Raw genomic sequence first — 19280 nt, forward strand, 5'->3', positions numbered from 1 at the left:
GCTTAAGCTTCTGCCTTTGGCTCAGGTCATGATCCCAGGGTCCTGGGATGGAGCCCCTCGTTGGGCTCCCCGCTCAGTGGGGAGTCTGTTCGTCTTTCTCCCTCTCCCTCTGTCCCCACCCCTCCTCCCCGGCCGCTCGTGCTCTGTCTCTCTCAAATAAATAAATAAATAATCTTAAAAAAAACCTCACCACACACACGCCAGAATGGTTTTGGTTAAAAAAGCAGGTGCTGGTGTGGGTGTGGAGACACTGCCAACAGAAATGCAAAATGGCACAGCTGCTGGGGAAAGCGGTTTGGCGGTTTCTTAAAAAGTTAAACATGCACTTATCATGTGACTAAGGTATTCCACTCTTAGGTATCTATATGAGAGAAATGAAAATATAGATCCATACAAAGACTCACGCATGCAAGTTCATAGAAGCATTATTCATAATATTCCCAAACTGGGAACAACCTAGTTGTCCTTAACTGGTGAGTTGTATCCATGAGATACTAAATGAAGCAAACTCAGATGTATTCATACAATGAAACACTACTCAGTAGTAAAAAGAATGAACTACTGATACATCAGTAACATGGATGAACCTAAAAATCATCCTGAGTGAAAGAAGCCAGATACAAAAGGTCACATACTTTATGATTTCATTTATGTGAAATTTCCAGGATAGACAAAATTGTAGAAATAGCAATCAGTTCAGTGATGACCTGGGGCTGGGGGTGGGACTGGAATTGACTGCAAATGGGGACAAGAGTTTTGTCCAACAGTATAAATTTACTAAAACTCAGGAAACTGTACATTTAAAAATGGGCGAATTTTATGGGCTGTAAATGTACTTCAATTTAAAGACAAAGGAAGTAGGTAACATCTTTAAAATGAATATTTTTTGCATCTGCTTTCATTTTGGGACCTGTATTCCTCCAGGTGTGTTAATTGTTTTAAGCAGTAAAGCTAGTCATCATTAATATCTGGGAAGAAGAGATGCTTTCAAACTCTCCAGAGTATTTGAGAGGAGAAGAAATTAGAATTTAGGGAAATTCTACTTGCCTAAAGAGGCTCCTATCTTTAGTGTTGGGGATTGGAAATTGGAGTAGACTACTCTTGGTCTTAAATTTTCTTCCTGGGCCTTTCAGATTCAACCATTGTATGAACATCTTCATGCTTATGTGAGGGCAAAGCTGATGGACACCTACCCTTCCCATATCAGCCCAACTGGATGCCTCCCGGCCCATTTGCTTGGTAAGAAACTCCAGGAACTCTTTGTGTAGTTTGTTCTCTATTATTTTCACCAATAACCTTTTTTTTTTTTTTTAATGAGGCCCAACATAAAACTTTTGGAAAATTTTGTGAATGAAGTTAGTAACATTATCGAAATCACATTTTGCCAGCACTTTCTTTGACATAAAAGCCATTTAAAATTGTTCTCCATTGCATTACTTTATTTTACACATAAAGGGTTATTATGTTGGCCACAGTCCAAAGGATTAAGGGGTTATTTAAGATAACTAGAGAAAGAACTCCAAGTTCAAATGAGAGCGGAAATGGGGAAAATAAGTTTTATAATTTAAATTGATTGGCTAAGCTCTTGAGGTGGAGTTTGGCATTTTAGTATTATATTGTCAGAGGAATGAAGCTTGGTAGGCTGGGGGTGGTCAGGGGTGAGAGAAAGGCTTTCTAGAATTAAGGTATAGCTTGAGAGAAAGTTTCATAAGTTTATTCTAAACTGCACCAATTACTTTCACTGCAAAGTATGTGCTTTGGAATTATATGGGTTTTGAATGAAGTCTTTGCCATGAAGACAAATGCCTAGCTTAAGAGGAGACTCAGTCTTCCAAGAACTTTCTATCCTGCCACAGAGCCTTTATAGACCATGAAAGTCCTGGAGCCCTTTACTGAATTGCCTAATTCCCTTCCAGAGAGTGGCCATCCTTCCTTCCCCTCTACCACTCCCTAGAAGCTGAAGCCAAATAAGATATACGTGTTTGGAAAGTTCCTGTCATGCGTACATAGCATTCCTACCAAGCTAAGTTGCTGGTGGCTAATTCTTCTCAAGAGCCAAAGCTCTCTCTCAGCAGGAGAGAATATGGACAAAGGAACTGTGGAGACTTTTACTCCAAGGCAATATGTAAATACTCTCTACAATGTCTTTGGTAGGCTTTCTTTAGTAATTCAGTTTCTGCTTAAACCTATCTGGTGTGATGTGGCTCTTTCTTCCTTCCAAGGTAGGCTAATCTAGTGCTATGTGGCACCAATTATAAGCAAGTTCTACCTTATGTGGGACTGAATCAACACCCCTCTAATGCCTTGCACTCATTACATCTAATTCCATGATATGAGGTTACCCAGAATATGTCCATTCTTCTTCTATAAGATGGCCTTCTGGATCTTTTAAACAACCATTGTAGAAGGCACAGCATAGTACTTGGCACAATATATTTTAGAGGGTATTCTTGTTACCATCATGTATACACTCTTTGCTTCTTTCCAGTGAAATATCCTACACAGATTTTTAGCCATTCCTTAAAATCTCAATTTTCTAATTGTTCTCCTTTGGACAAGCTAGGCTTTGTTGATGTCTCTCTTCAAATACCATGCTCAGAACTGAACCATTACTCCAGATGAGGTTTGGCCAATATAGAGCAAAAATGGTACCATGCCTTCCTTTGTTCTAGACACTGTAATTCTATTTATTTACCTTAAGATCACATTTGTGTTTTGGAAGCCATGTCACACTGTCTCTTGGGTCCCTTTTGGTCTTTTACATGTAGGCTGTTTCAGCCTGAAGTCACTTATCACATATTTTTATAGTGGATACACCTTTCTTTAAAATTTAAGCAGAGGGGCACTTAGTCAGTTAAGTGTCTGCCTTCGGCTCAGGTCATGATCCCAGGGCTCCCTGCTCAGTGAGGAGTCTGCTTCTCCTTTTCCCTCTGCCCCTCCTCCCTGCTTGTGCTCGTTCTCTCTCAAATAAATAAATAAATAAAATCTTTAAAAATAAATAAATAAAATTTAAGCATAGGCCTCTATTAGGCCTTACCTCTACTGAATTTTATTGTTTAAAACATGAGTTCATTGGAATATTCTTCATGTAGTTATGTTGCCCCCTTCCTTTGGTGTCAACATCCTGGTCTTGCTATTAGATTGACTTTTTCTAGATCCATCTTGCCTTTTACGGTCTCTGGCCTGGGAATCCAATTTAGCATTTGTTTGAGATGTTTGAAAAATTACCCAATTAAGTGTATTACTATAGTATACTGATAAAGGTGGAACTTTGTTACTAGTTAGTAGAGATTCCTGGATGATGATCCTATATGATCTCTCTTGAGTCCAATATTAGGAATTACTAATAGTCTAACTGGCAGTATTTTGTTCCATGGATGGTAGATTATATAAATCTGTTTCTAATCTATAGTAGCTATGATGTTCCATATATTTAATAAATTGTGCCTTTGAATTGTAATTCAAAATGGGAGAAACAGGGATAATCTCCTGCCATTTTAACCTTTCAGAGGAGACAGTAAAAGAAGGGAGTGTTGAAAATTGTAAATAAGAGAACAGAAAAAGAGGTAATGAAAAGAAACTAGATTAAATTTAGAATACTGTGTGGCCTATTTACCGATCCTAACTTATGCACTGTGTAAAATCAGGTCTATGCTTCTGCTGCCTTTGCTATGTATTAACAAAATCTTTTTTTTTTTTTTTAATAGGCGATATGTGGGGTAGATTTTGGACAAACCTGTACCCTCTGACAGTCCCCTTCGGACAGAAACCAAACATAGATGTTACTGATACAATGGTGAACCAGGTAGGAAGAGGCCTTAAAAACCAAATCTAAATCCTCAACTTCATTTCTTTTTCTGCCACTCTTCCTTCCTTTTCTTTTGCATGTAAAACCATGTAAATAAAAAAATGTTAAGCTAATTTAAATGTATTTCTTGTGGGGGGCCTGGGTGACTCAGTTGGTTAAGCATCTGACTCTTGGTTTCAGCTCAGGTCATGATCTCAGGGTCATGAGATCGAACCCCGGCTCCATGCTCAGCACAGTCTGTTTGAGATTCTTTCCTCCTCCCTCTCCCTTGCCTTCTGGCCCTTTCCACGCTGGTGCATGTGCACACACACACACTCTCTCTCTCTCTCTCAAATAAATAAATAAATAAATAAAATCTTAAAAAATAATAAATATATTTCTGATGTAGCTCTCTTTTCATGGAAAAGTAATTTACAGTGTCAGTGACATCAGGTACCTTGAATGATAAGTATGGTATTGATCTTGCTGAGAGATATTAAAAATGGAGATGACCTGAGTTTTCCATCAAGCAGTAAGATGTGGAATTATCGACTGGTTGGCATTACTCTTTCCAGAGTTAGTCACCACTAAGTAATCAGTCTGTAGTCTCTATGAACAGAAAAAATGATATCATTAGAAGATTTTAAAAAAATGATTATTGTTAAAAATACTATAGGGATCTTTAAAATAATTTTTATATTACTTTTTGTTACCATCCTTGCGTAATTGTTTAAATTCACCGTGTTCCCTACCATGGGTGAAGTCATGTTATAATTATATGTTTTTCTTTATTCAGCTGATAGTCTACATTTTTTGGGTACAATGTATGGTCATACTTCTCTTGGCTGTATAAAATGTCTTCAGAGAGTTGCACCATGATTTCCTTTCCTATAAGCAGCCATGCAGTGAACATCTTCCCATATATAACATGCTCCTGGGGAAAGGCCACAGCAAAATAAAAACGTGAAGCTGCAAGGGCCTCCAAACTCCCGAAGCTGTGCTCGGCCTGGTTTCACAGTTGAGGAGCAGCAGAAGTTCATCTGCACATAGCTCCTCAGCCTGCTTCCGGTGTTAGTACACGCACCATCTCTCCTAAGGTCGTCTTGACAACACACTTACGAGACTGTCAGGATAGGGATGGTGATGGATCCGTGTTGTAGGTGAGGAAACTGAGGCCTGGGTAAATGTCTTGCCCGAAGTCACAAAGACAATCAGTGGCAACAAAGGTTTGACCTCAAAACTCCTAATATTTCCAGTCTTATTTTCCATTCGTTCCTTCTGCATTTAACAGACATTAACTGTGCTTACTAGCCTGCGCTGTTTTGGTATACAGATATTCTTTCTGCTTGAGAATGCCATACCTACTAATACCAATATTGCCTTTAAAGGGCAATAATAAAAAACATCCCCAGTGTCACATCCTGTTTCATATCCCTGAGGCGATAGAGGAGAAAAACCAGACTTGACTGGTCTTTGAGATCAGAGGAAGTTTTCTGTGTCACCAGAAGTGATTTATGAATTATCTGTCACCTGCACAAACTTAGCTTTGTGATCCTTTTCCCCAAAGAAGCCCTGATCAGCTCCCAGAAGAGTTTGCTGGATGGCAGACACCTACTGCTGCCCCTTTCTGGTTCCAGAACATTCTGAAACTTTAGATTCCCATACGGACTATGAAGCCAAGGCCCAGCTACTTACTGGCTACTGGGTCACACTCAGGCCTTTTGGGTTCCAAAAGTCCATGACTTTGTCTGCACCTTATTGTTTATGTCTTCCACTGAGCCTAACACCAGGGCCTCCCCCCGCTTGAAGGAGCTTGATCAAGGATTGTTGGCTTGAGTTGAATAGTTTTTTAGGAAAGAGAAGGTCATTGTTGTTTGCTTATACTTGGAATATAAAGCATAAAAACAAAAACATCACACATAATCTCACACAGTCTACTGTTAATTTTTTGTGTATTTCCTCATTAATATCACATTATATAAGTGGTTTATATATTCTACTTTTTCACTTAATATTAAATTACAAAAAACATCAATAAAAAGTCTTTATGAATGGAATTTATTTAGATTTTCCATTCCACGAAGACATCATTATATATTTAACCATTCTGGTGGTGGTTTCCACTTTTTTGTCTATTAAAAATCATTTTACATGTTGTATACCTTAAATTTACACAATGTGATGTGTCAAGTATATTTCAATATTTAAAAATAATAAACAAAAAAACCCATTTTAAATGTAATTCTTTGACCTAACTTCTGAGAATTTCCTAGGTTAGTTCCCTAGAGACAGGATTACTGAGACAAAGAGTGTAAACACTTTGAAAGCTTGACATGTCCGTACATGTCGCCAAATTGCCTTCCGGAAAGGTTATGCCTATGTACATAGCCAACAGAAAGAATGCTGTTATTTTAATGCTGGAATGAAATGCTGTTCTTTTTTTTTTTTTTCTTTCAGAGCTGGGATGCAAGGAGGATATTTGAGGAGGCTGAGAAATTCTTTGTGTCTATTGGCCTTCCCAACATGACTCAAGGATTCTGGGAAAACTCCATGCTAACAGAGCCAGGCGACAGCCGGAAAGTGGTCTGCCACCCCACAGCTTGGGACCTAGGGAAGCATGACTTCAGGTAGTGAGGATGATCCTTACAAAGCTGATACTAAACTGGGAGACAATGGAGGCAGGAATGAGGATGGATTTGGATTTCTTCTCTGCTTCTCTAAGCACAGAAGAGATGTGTGAACTCTCCTTAAATGAGGACTCGGGAGTCCATGAGAGCACATCTGGGCTTTTCCAGGAAAAGGGGATTGTCAGCAGGCCCTAACTTGAACTTTAGCCTGTCTGCCTCATTTGAAATAATATGCACCCATTAGATTTGCCTGGTCATGGGAAGGGTGGTGTCCCCGTGAGAAAGATTTGGTGCTAAGATTTATGGAAGATGGCTGGGTGGATCAGGCATTGTTCTTTCCCTCCATGTTTCTCTCTTATGATTGAGACAGGACAGGTGAATAAATAAGCTGGGATAAAAGAGAGAAGGTGGTACGTGTTAGAAGAGAACCACAGAGAACACTCTATAAGGAATTGGAAGAGAACTGACTATACCCGGAATAGGATGTAGGCTCAGATAGGGCTTTTCAGGTGACATTTGAATTAGGCTTGAAAGATGAGAAGGGTTTGGACAGACAGGGCTGGGAGGAGGACACTGGGCTGGAAGAAAAGCAGGATCAAATGCAGAGAGGCAGGGCCTGGCATTGTGTACCAGAACCAGCAAGTTAGGCTAGAATAAAGGTCATGTGAAGAAGGGTCTGTGATACAGCAGAATGTGCACAGGCTTTCGAATCCCAGGTGTGTAACTTAATGACTAGGTAGCGTTGGGCAAGGTATTCAACCTTCTTGGGTTTCATTTTCCTTATCTCTAAAAGGGAGTGGTAATCCCCAGGTAGCAGCTTTGTGAGTGTCTTAGGTTGGGTTCCCCAGCTTGAGAAGAAGATTCTGGTACAGATGCTTCACTGAGGGACAGACGTCAGGCAAAAGGGGGTGAGGGAAGGGGGGTAGGCAGGGGAAAGAGTTAAGTAAGGATGTGGCCTCTGTTGGAGACTTGGCCTCAGCCTGATCCCACGGGGCTCTCTGGACCCCGATTTGTACCACAGTTGGTCACACCTTGAGAAAAGAGGACTGGCCTTTTGTACCCCCACATTAGTCAGTCACTGGCTGCGGACTGCCCCAGAGTGTGGGAGGACACATTCTCCTGGTTGAGGCACCTCTCACTTAGCCAAAGGCAGTGCACAAGGAAGCAGCTGTTGGCTTTTAAGGGCTATGACGCAGTCACAATGGGGGATGGGTGGATCTGCCTGGGAGAGCTGGTCTGGGCAGGCCCCCAGCAGCGTCCACTTGAGTAGGGCCTGACAGTCCTGTTCTGTAAAGGGCTGGATAGTAAATAGTCCAGGCTTTGCAGGTCTCTGCTGCAACAATTCAGTTCTGCCCTTGTGGCATCAAAGCAGCCACGTACCGTATGTAAACAAATGGCACCTGTGTTCCAACAAAGCCTAATTTATCAAAGCAATTCACTGACTCCCGTACTAGAGAGAGCCTTAAAAATGAGGGAGTACATGTAAGTTTCCTAGCCCACGCTCTTAGGTACTGTAGACACCAAACACACAGTAGCTCTTCTTGTGATTGTTGCAAAAGAGAATAGAGAAAAACCAGGTTAGAAAGGCAGGTCTTACTGGGCTGTATTAAGGAAGCTGAGTTTCTTCTTGAGCACTGGGGGAGACTTACAGGGTATTTATCAGGGGGATGACATGGTCAGAGGGGTAAGAAAATTAATTTGGGAACCTACTGAAATATGCCCCCTGCATTCACTGGAATGGAACTGCTCTTGCCAAGCTGAACAGGACCACTGTCAATTGCCGAATGCAGTCCTTATTGAATTGGGCCACTGCAGCCTTACACGGTGTTTACAAGTTTTCTTCAAAATGCTATTTTTCATTGGCTTCTGCATTGTCATGCTCTTCTGGACTTCTTTGACTCCTCTCTCTCTCTCCCCCTCCATCTTCTCTGAATCATCTTTCTCCACTCTGTACGTACTGGGACCTCCTAGGGCTCTGTTTTTGGCCCTCTTTCCTTGCCATTCTATGCCTGCTTCATGGGCCATCACATCAACTCCCTGACTTAAAATGCTAATGACTCCCAAATATCAATTTCCAGCCCCTTCTCCTCCTACTTCTCTATCTTGGCTCTACCAAACTGCCTGCTGTGTCCTGAATGCTACACCCTTTTCTCAAGCCTTTTTCAATGAGCACTTCCAGGAATGTCAACGTCTTGTCCCTCCCCGCCATCTACCTGGCAAACTTCTACATGTTGATCAAGGTCCGGGTTGCTCATTGCATCCTCAGTTATGCCCTTCTCGGTGCTTCTAGGAGACTGTGCCTGCATTCACTTATTGTTATGCCCAAGGCCATGTCTATTGATCACTTACAGAGTACTTGCCTGAGAGTTTTTGTAGTAGAAGACTCTGTTTATCTTTCTATTAGTTTGTGAGCAATAGGATTCAGCCCTGCCCATCGCTTTATATTGAGCACCTTGTACTGTTTCTAGGACATAAAAGGTAAGTTCTCAAGATTCATCGGTGAACAAATCTTGGAATGATGAACCATGCTACCAAAATCCTATACTGCTCTTACTGTGATGATCAAATCAAATTCATTGAGATTCATTTTAATCTTGCCCGTTTTTGTGCAGGATCAAGATGTGCACAAAGGTGACGATGGATGACTTCCTGACAGCCCATCATGAGATGGGACACATCCAGTATGACATGGTATATGCTGCACAACCCTTCCTGCTAAGAAATGGAGCTAATGAAGGGTTCCATGAAGCTGTTGGGGAAATCATGTCACTTTCTGCAGCTACACCGAAGCATTTGAAAAACATTGGTCTTTTGCCACCTGGTTTTTCTGAAGACAATGGTATGGACATTTTTCTTCATGGCTTGTTTTGGGGATTCTTTAGTTAGTTGTGGGCAAAGGCTAATATTATCACGTATGGGATATATTTAATTTTTGCCACATAAAGTATATGATATTTATGGGTAACTGGGAATTGCTACTGGTAAAAACATTTTTTAAGGAATATATCATAACAAGGGGCGCCTGGGTGGCTCAGTCGGTTAAGCGTCTGCCTTCGGCTCAGGTCATGATCCCAGGGTCCTGGGATCGAGCGCCATGTCGGACTCCCTCCTCAGCAGGGGGCCTGCTTCTCCCTCTCCCACTCCCCATGCTCGTTCTCTCTGTCAAATAAATAAATAAAAACCCTTTATTTATTTATTTATTTGACAGAGAGATAGAGAGCACAAGTAGGCAGAGCAGGCAGAGGGAGAGGGAGAAGCAGGATCTCCCGTCGAGCAGGGAGCCCGACGCGGGGCTCAATCCCAGGACATGGGGCTCGATCCCAGGACACAGGGCTCGATCCCAGGAGTCTGGGATCATGACCTGAGCCAAAGGCAGCCGCTTGACCGACTGACCCACTCAGGCACCCCAATAAATAAAATCTTTAAAAAAAAAGAAAAAAAGAAAAAGGCATAAGAGAGCTGACTGAATGAATGGTCTTGGAACTTTAAGAAACATCTAACAGGGAATAAAAGATGCTAAAACAGGCCCACAGAACTGAAATGGCTTATCCAAGGTCACCCAGCTAATTAATATTAGAGTTCTGACTAGATCCCCCTGGTTCTAGGTAAAAACTTCCCCAAATGTGAGAGCTGGAACATTCTAAAAACTATTTTACAGAGGCAGCAAACTGAAGACAAGAGAGGAAAAGTAACTAGCCCAAGGTCAAAAAGCAACATAGCAGAACCTGAACCAGAGCTGTAATCTAAAGCTTTTCCCATAATATTATACAAAGCAAAGTGCGACTTGAAATTTGAGAGTTCTTAAAGAAGGGGTGGTGGAATATCAAGATTGGATGGGACTGAAATGTTTTCTTCATCCAGCTGAAGCATGAATTTGCCCCTGTGACATCCCCTCAGATCCATGCTATCCTTCAACATCTTTGCCCAAGGCAGCCTGTTTCTCTTTGGATGGCTGGGACTTGATGGCACATGACGAATGTTCGTGAGATCCAAATTCTTCAGTGAAGATGCCATGACTTTTGATTCTCCCTTGTAAAAGGAGGATACTTAGAGCCAAATATGTTCTCTTCTGTATATTTCTCTACCCTCGTTTTAGTTATGTGGTTCAAAACATCAGCTCCACTGGCTGGAACGTTTGGTCAGTGAGGTCAAGGTCATGAGCTCCATCCTTGTGGGGGCAATTCACTGTGCCTTGTTTCTGGCTCCAGACTTTGGTGATCTCATGAAGGCCTGGGAGGAGGTCAGTGTAGAGTCTTCATCATGTCTGAAAAAGTTACTGTAAGCATAGACCCAGTGGGTAATAGATGAGTAATAGCACCCTCCCATGAAGGGAGCAACAAAGGAAAGGGAGTTCACGGCAACCACATCTGTTGCCTAATTTTAAAATATAATTCTTAAGGTCGATTAGCAGACAATTAGTTGTTTTTATCATTTTTTAAATATTCCTTGACAGCAGGCAAAGATGATTGAATCACTAGGATAGTACTAGACATGGTTAAACGACTGGTTTGAAAAATTCTTGTTTCCTTCCTTGGCTCTGCCCCTGATCTGTGAATGATGGTAAATGAACCCCTTCATTCCTTCTCTCTCTCCCTCCCTCCTTCTCTTTACCTTGCCTCCTTTCTTCTTCCAAAAATATTTACTGAGCCTATACTATGTACAAGGCATTTTTCTCGACACTAGAGGTACAATGCTGTGCCAAGTAGATAGTATCCCCCTGCTTACAGTTCATTGAGCTTCCCTAGTACACTAGGCATGAGCTCTACTGCTTTTTACATCACTAAATAAAGGATAGATGAGATCACATAATGTGTTAAAGCATTTTAAACTGAGGTGAAGAAGATGTCAGTACATTTAAAGTGTACTGTACTTCTGATTATCCAGTGGATAGTTTCTTCTGGGGAGGCTCTTTTTTGTTTGTGTTTCTCCTCCCTGGTTTACTGGCTTTTGGCCACATCTGTTTAAAATTTGTTTTTTAACAAAGACTCAGAGAGGGTATCATGTAGGAGACACCAGGTTAGGTATACAGTCTTGAATGAGACATTTACAGTCACTGCCTTCATGGAGCTTACAAGAATAAATAGTATGACAGTAGATGAAATAGCCCTAATTGGCTCTGGTAAGAGGTATTTAAGGAAGGCAATTGACCCTAATGAAAAAATGAGGATTAGCGGTTGCTTGCAGATTCATTTTACCTGTTCTTTCCAAGTCTTCACCCTCCTCCAAGTCCCTTAGCTGAGAAAATGAGTAGATACATATTATTATGTTCATTGTCAGTATTTCTCACGTAATCATCCTTAATGTAAGTATATCTTGAGGAATAATATCTTGAGATTGGGAAATTAATACAACACATCCACTGTCATCCTCATGTTAATATTTATCCTTTTCCATTTTACTTTCAGAAACAGACATAAACTTCCTATTCAAACAAGCACTTACAATTGTTGGAACTCTACCATTTACTTACATGTTAGAAAAGTGGAGATGGATGGTCTTTAAGGGTGAAATTCCCAAAGAGCAGTGGATAAAAAAATGGTGGGAGATGAAGTAAGTCAATGAATATGGAATCAGCAAAATGTTTTGTCTCATGAGTTTACCACTTACCTAAAGGCATTTTCCTGGCTTGTACACACACACACACACACACACACACACACACACGCAAGCCTGCATGCATGCATGCACACACTGCCTCCTTTTTATTTTTCAAGTCTTCATTTGGGTGCTTTCTCCTCAGATAATATGTCCTTGGTTCCGCCTTCCCCCAAGCAGGATCCGATGACACAACTTCTCATGGTCTATCTTCTTAAGTGCTGGGTCACCCATTAAACTGTGATATTTTAGGCACTGGGGATCCAATGCTGATCATTTCAGATGTTTTCCTTGACTTCAAAGAACTTTTAGTCTATGGAGGGATGTGGAAAATGAAACCATGGCAATGTGTTCTGTTATGGGAGTGTATGGGGATCCATGAGCATCCAAGGCAAGATCGAAAGCCCAATCTGGTGGGTCAGATGAGGAGAAGCATCCAAATTAAGCTCTGAGAGAGAGGTGAGAGTTAACCAGGTGTATGTAGAGGGAAACAGAGAATTCCAGGCTAGTGAGAGGCTGGCACTTTTGGGCAACAGATAGTAATGCTTTCAATAGTTTCAGCACTACATTCTTCATGCCTGGGACACACAGGTATGAAATAAATGGGTTTGGGATGGAAGAATTACAAAAGAAGACAGGAAGGAAGGAAGGAAAGAAGGAAAAGGAGGAGTCTTTTCCCCTCCCTCTATTAGTCAGACTCCTGTCAATTATTTTGCTTTGTTTTTCTTATTTTTCCTTTTTGTGATGAAGATCTACCTATATAACATTCAGCCCTGTATCCATGAATTTAAGTCAGTGCCACTGTTCTGCCAAGATTCTCTGTTGACATAAATTCTTCTTGGGAGGAAGGAGACAGCAGCGAAAATAACTGTTTCTAGTATTTGAGTATTACTGAATTTGTCTCTAATGATCCCACAATCAGAAAGGACAAATGTCTTAAGTTTAAATAATGCCAAGTACATGGTTTCCCTGCATTTTTTTTCTGATTGAATTAATTTTTGATCCTCTTTAAAGGTTTATTTTGAAAGGTAAATGGTACCAGACCCTTAAAATCATTCATTATGCATTAATCACTCCATTAGTTCAACAAACATACATGCAGTCTTTCCTTAGCATTTGGCATCATGTTTGACACTGGAACCATAAAGGTAACTGAGACAGCCCCGCCCTCTAGGAGCTCCAATGTCCAGGGCCAAGAAGAAGATGTGTATGAATAATTGTAAAACAGAGAGAGAAATGCCAAAAGAGCACAACTAGGGAAGGCTAAGGGAGCTGGAGGGGTTCACTGTGCTGGCAGGTGGGTGGGATCAGGGGCAGGCCCCACAGAGGAGGGGGCACTCCAGCTAGCTTTGAAGAATAAGATGTCAATGTTACAAAATTCTGTCTGCCAGGAACACATGGAATGTGGTACCAGAGAGGGATTATTAAGATTTTCACTGTACATTTTTGGCCATGGGATGCACTTTATTAAATTAGTGTTTTGAAGATATAGCTGTTTTCCAGTGGTATATTCTGGATGAATTAAAAAAGGAAGAGATAACCACAGAAGGGCTCTATTCTGTAATTTTTTACACTGTTTCTATTTCACCTGACAACCAGTTCCAGTAAAATGCCATTGGCTGACAAAACCATGTTAACTGCCTCTAACGTATCTGCTTTTTTCCCCAAAGGCGAGACTTAGTCGGGGTGGTGGAACCCTTGCCCCATGATGAAACATACTGTGACCCTGCATCTCTGTTCCATGTTGCTAATGATTACTCATTCATCAGGTAAATGACAGTTGTCTTCTCACTGTTTAACCCCCAGGGTTTGTGGACAGCTGTGCTAATGGCAAAGAAATAGGGATATATGAAGTAATGACTATAATTTCTCTTTCTCTTTCTACCCTCCTTCCCCCTACAACCTCAAAACAGATCATCAATTTTAATTCAGTTTAACTCAACATGATTTATTGGGTCCAATAAAACTTATGTGAGATCTTTTCTCTACCATGAAGGAATTTATAGAATCCTTGGGGGAAATAAAATTATCTTTGTCTTCTTGTTACTGGCAGTGCTCAGAGTGATGGTAATAGAGTATTTTTAATCTGAAGTCCAAAAACCTATGTTCTTCACCTATTAGCCCCAGATCTTGAGTTTGCTGAACCTCAGTTTCTTTATTTGGAAGGTGGAAATAATATTGTTGGCCTGCCATAGGGATCAATTGGCATTATTTATATGAAAGGGCCATAAATATGGAAAGCACAATACAAATGTGAACTAACATTTAACAAAGTAATACTGCCTTTTTAATCAGCTGATACATAAATACAAGTAGGTTATGATGAGTCTGCAGGATTCATATTTGGGTCTTTCTGGAGAAAGAGGTTGGACTAGTATCTCTTTGGTTACTAGAGCCTCAGAATTTAAACATATGCCCCAATCTGTGAGTCTAGCACAGTAACTAAACACGGGACTGCTCTCTTGTTTGTCTATTTTACAGATACTATACAAGGACCATTTATCAATTCCAGTTTCAAGAAGCCCTTTGTCAAATAGCTAAACATGAAGGTCCCCTACACAAATGTGATATCTCCAATTCCAGTGAAGCCGGGCAGAAGCTGCTGTAAGAAATACTTCAAGGGGCCCCTGGGTGGCTCAGTCGGTTGAGCGTCCCATTCTTGGTTTTGGCTCGGGTTGTGATCTCAGGGTAGTGGGGTTGAGCCCCGCTTCTAGCTCCAAGTTCAACAGGGAGTCTGCTTAAAGATTCTCTCCCTCTGCCCCTCCTCCCACTCTCTCTCTCTCTCTCAGATAAATAGGTGAAGCTCAAAAAAAATTTTTTTTTTTCAAAAAAAATATTTCAAAGATGTTGAATATTTCAAAATGTTGAACCTCTCCTGCTATCCAATATTACTCATTTCCATGCCTAGGTTTCCTTGTTCTAAAAAGAAATTTCTAGGGGCACCTGGCTGGCTCAGTCGTTAAGCGTCTGCCTTCGGCTCAGGTCATGATCCCAGGGTCCTGGGATCGAGCCCCGCATCGGGCTCCCTGCTCAGAGGGAAGCCTGCTTCTCCCTCTCCCACTCCCCCTGCTTGTGTTCCTTCTCTCGCTGTGTCTCTCTGTCAAATAAATAAATAAAATCTTTTTTTTAAAAAAGAAATTTCTATAAAATTTGATTTCCTTGTTCTAAAAAGAAAAATTTTGAACTCAAAATGTCCTCATCCACAAATTAATGGTTTATTTTATGGTCACACAGGAACCTAGACCATGTGATGGCTGGATAATCTATCTCCTCTCCATGTCATAACTACAGAGCTCCCTTTATAGTCATTAGAAGGAAAGGGATTGAAGGATGAATACATCCATTAACCCACCTGATTTTCTTATCTGCCAGGAGCAAACTTAGCTAAGCCAAAGAGGAGAAACCATAGATCATGGTGTAAATATGTGTACATCTGGAATTCCTCAAAAAGCCCTGAACCCACCCTCCCCTTTTTTCACGTAGCCAAATGCTGAAACTTGGAAGATCAAAACCCTGGACCTTAGCATTGTATAATGTTGTAGGAGCAAAGAATATGGATGTAAGACCACTGCTCAACTACTTTGATCCTTTGTTTACCTGGCTGAAAGAGCAGAACAGGAATTCTTTTGTGGGTTGGAACACTGTCTGGAGTCCATGTGAGTACATTGAGTTGACACATTTCAAATGCCTCCCTTTCTGCTTCCCCTAGTCTCCTCTGGCCCATCTCATGGAGCTATGACACAGCTGTGTATATTGTCCCTCTGTGTAGACCCTGCTTCTGACTGGCTATGGTGACTGCTGCCATTTTATTGGGGAGGAAACAAATTTGTTAAGCACCTACTATGTATCAAGCATGATGAAAACTACACGCACACACACACACACACACACACAGTTTTCTCTCTCAAGTCTGCTTTATTAGCCCCATATTTAAAAATAAAAGCGTATAACACTCCCCAACCCACTGCACTCAAATCCTGCTCTTCAAAGACAATTTTTTTAAATCAATTTTAATGCTATTGCCTCTTCTTTCTGGCAGTCACATATTTCTGAACATTTTGTTTATACAATTTCTTTAATGGTCAGTTTTAGGGATGCACTTCTGCCTACTCTCCCACCTCCCTTTCTCATCTCTCAATAAAGTTTTAACATTTTTTACAAGAAGTTAACAGTATTTATATCATAATGCCTGAAGAGCCAAGTAATATACTATTTTAAACACTTTCCTATGTGGCTCTTTGTTTGTCCTGGAGTTTCTACTGCCTTATTTCTTTTAATGTCTAATTTGCTATTATTGTTGCATTTATCTTTTCCAGGTATTCCAACATACCTATTCTTTTCAGCCTCATTTTTTCCTAAAGACTTCCTTCGTAGAGTCCTACATTCTTCTGTCTCAATCTGACCACAGTTTTCATCCTGAGTCATCCATCTTTTTGCTGCTTTCCTGGGTTGAATCCATTGCTGCCTGGATTCCATGCCTTCTTTCTTGGATCACCTCTTGTTTTGCTGCAGCAGAGACTCCAAGTGACTTTCTAAGCAAGAGCATGTGGGGTAGGAGGGTCAACTGTGTCCCACAGTGGCTTTAACCATACCTTAACTTTCATTCCCCTTGTTTTCAGTCTGATATCTTCTTCCCACCCCCAGCTGTACTCGAATCCCAAGCCTCTCTGGGACTCTGTGGGACTTTTGGGGTCTGTACTGCCTCTGCATACACATTAGGCCATGGCTTTCTGACCCCCCCACCCCCCCGGCTCCATTACTTCTCATTTTCCAAAAGTGTATGTATTTATACCTGTTAAAAAATTCCTTTACTATCACTTTGGTGGGATCTTGGGAGGGGAAGGAAATAAATGCACATGGTCAATCTGTCATCTGTAACCAACAGTCTATGATTTCTCTTTAATCAGATGCTGACCAAAGCATTAAAGTGAGGATAAGCCTAAAATCAGCTCTTGGAGAAAAAGCAGTGAGTATTCTGGACAGTGTGTCCGTTACTTCTTTTTTTTTTTTTTAAGTTTTATTTATTTATTTGAGAGAGAGCACATGCAGAGGGACAGAGGGAGAGGGAGAGGAAGAGAAGCTGATTCCCTGCTGAGCGTGGAGTCTGCCACTGGGGCTCGATCTCATGACCCTGAGATAATGACCTGAGCCGGATGCTTAACCTACTGAGCCGCCCAGGCGCCCCCGTCCTTTACTTCTTAATGCACTCCCTTAAATGGGACAAATAAGCCCATTCCAGTGTGTTCTAAAAGAAGACAGGCCACATGTTTCTCTTAAAAACTACAAGCTCCAGATTCTGGCTCTTGGGCTTTTTTTTTTTTTTCAGTAACACGTTCTTTATTGGATTGGTGATGTCTACTTTTTCCTTGTTACTTTCAAGTGCTATGAAGATCAATGAGAAAACATCCGATCTTAAATATCAAGTGTCCACCCTTTTTTAAAAATAATTTTTAAAAAATTTTATTTATTTGAGAGAGAGCGAGAGAGCACAAGCAGGGGGAGTGGCAGACGGAGAGGGAGAAGCAGGCTCCCCACTGAGCAGGGATGCTGGCTCAATCCCAGGACCCTGGGATCATGACCCGAACGGAAGTCAGAAGCTTAATGGACTGAGCCACCCAGGCACCCCAAGTGTCCATCATCTTAATTCACTCTTATCACCATTACTTGTATTTGAGGAAGAGGACAAGGTTATGTTGTGAGAGATTGTTTTTAGAAGTACTGTAGATAGTTTTGCTTTGTTTTGTTTTAGTCAATCATCCATATCCTGGAAGCTTGTTAAAAATGCAGAATCTTAGGCCCCAGCCCTGGACCTGCTTAAGCCAAATCTGCATTTTCACAAGCCCCCAGCTGGTTTGTATACACTAGACTGGGAAGCTCTGATTTACAACAAGATTTCTCAAACCTGGCTGCACCCTGGAGTCTGGAGTCGTATGGGATGTTTAAAAAATATTAAAGCTCGAGTCCCACTTCCAGAGATTCTGACTTAATTGTTCTGAGGTGTAGCATCAAGAGTTGGGCATCAAGAGTTTTAAAATCTCCCCCGGGTGATTCTAATTACAGCCAAAGTTGAGAACTACTGATGTCTATCTGCATTTGGGGATAACCGAATGTTTCACGGCAAACCAGATCACTCACACCTGCGTGTGAATTCCTTTCAGCAGCTATTGCTCTACTAGACACCTGTCTCAGGCTAGCCAGGCTGAAGAAGCAGTGGCTTTGGGAAAGAGGAGAGGACTGGGCAGCCCCAGGCAGATGGGGAGCACAGGAGGCCGTGTAGGATGAGAGGACAGCCTGGGACTGTTGGATGGAGCGGCCCTGGGCGCAACAGAAAATTGTGATTTGCACTGGATAGAGCCGAAGATTACATTTCGACCCCCTTCTGTTTCCTGCCAAGTTAAATATTGCCTAAGGCTCCACGGTAGTTACAGCGTCATTTTCCTAGCTAAGTAAGACAGCTAAACATAGATAACACAGTAGGAGTGAAAAAGGAAGCTTTTTTTTTTTATTCTTATGTTAATCCCCATACATTACATCATTAGTTTTAGATGAAGTGTTCCATGAAAAAGGAAGCTTTAAGAAAGAAATAATGAAAATGAAGGCGCATCCCTTCCCAAATCTTAAGCGTTCAGATTTCCAGTTCTTCACCATCATTGAATGTCTGTGGGATTATTTCTCTTATCTTTATATTAGTGCTTCCTTGGCCCAATACATTTTAGTTCCTTTAAAGGATCCAGCAGATCAGGATCCTTTTCAGTTATCTGGTTTTCTTGACATCTGTCCCCATGTTCTCTTTCCCTGCAGTGAGGGATTGGTAAATGGTCTTCAGAGGGGTTGGTGGTGTGCCGCTCTGAGGCCCCTTAGCAGAGTAGCAGGCTGCTTTGCTGGGGCCGGCCCCCTGCTTTAGCACCCCCGGCGCATCCAGGCCAGAATCTCGGCCCAGGTCAACCTGTTGTATGGCAAAGTCCAGCCGGATCTTTGGCATGGTTTTGTGAACTCAACCTTTACTTTTTTTTTTAATTTTATTTTATGTTATGTTAATCACCATACATTACATCATTAGTTTTTTTTTTTTTAAGATTTTTTATTTATTTATCTGAGAGAGAGAATGGGAGACAGAGAGCATTGAGAGGGGGAGGGTCAGAGGGAGAAGCAGACTCCCCACCGAGCAGGGAGCCCGATGTGGGACTCGATCCCGGGACTCCAGGATCATGACCTGAGCCGAAGGCAGTTGCTTAACCAACTGAGCCACCCAGGCGCCCCCATCATTAGTT

The 19280-nt window shown here is 41.5% G+C and overlaps 1 protein-coding gene across 2 annotated transcripts in view; it reads left to right on the plus strand.

Annotated features, from left to right (window-relative positions):
- The window catches only part of ACE2 (angiotensin converting enzyme 2), a 40333-nt gene that overhangs the window by 13856 nt on the left and 7197 nt on the right, over positions 1-19280 (plus strand). For both annotated transcript variants that reach the window (XM_081809131.1, XM_081809129.1), the window contains exons 7-15: positions 1134-1239; positions 3708-3805; positions 6245-6414; positions 9027-9253; positions 11820-11964; positions 13680-13778; positions 14491-14613; positions 15493-15665; positions 16917-16975. In XM_081809131.1, the coding sequence (XP_081665257.1) occupies positions 1134-1239; positions 3708-3805; positions 6245-6414; positions 9027-9253; positions 11820-11964; positions 13680-13778; positions 14491-14613; positions 15493-15665; positions 16917-16975 (1200 nt within the window). The remainder of the gene's footprint in view (positions 1-1133; positions 1240-3707; positions 3806-6244; positions 6415-9026; positions 9254-11819; positions 11965-13679; positions 13779-14490; positions 14614-15492; positions 15666-16916; positions 16976-19280) is intronic.

This window comes from Leptonychotes weddellii, chromosome X, assembly GCF_054177405.1.
Source record: "Leptonychotes weddellii isolate Sample4059 chromosome X, ASM5417740v2, whole genome shotgun sequence".
In the NCBI taxonomy this organism is placed as follows: Eukaryota; Metazoa; Chordata; class Mammalia; order Carnivora; family Phocidae; genus Leptonychotes; species Leptonychotes weddellii.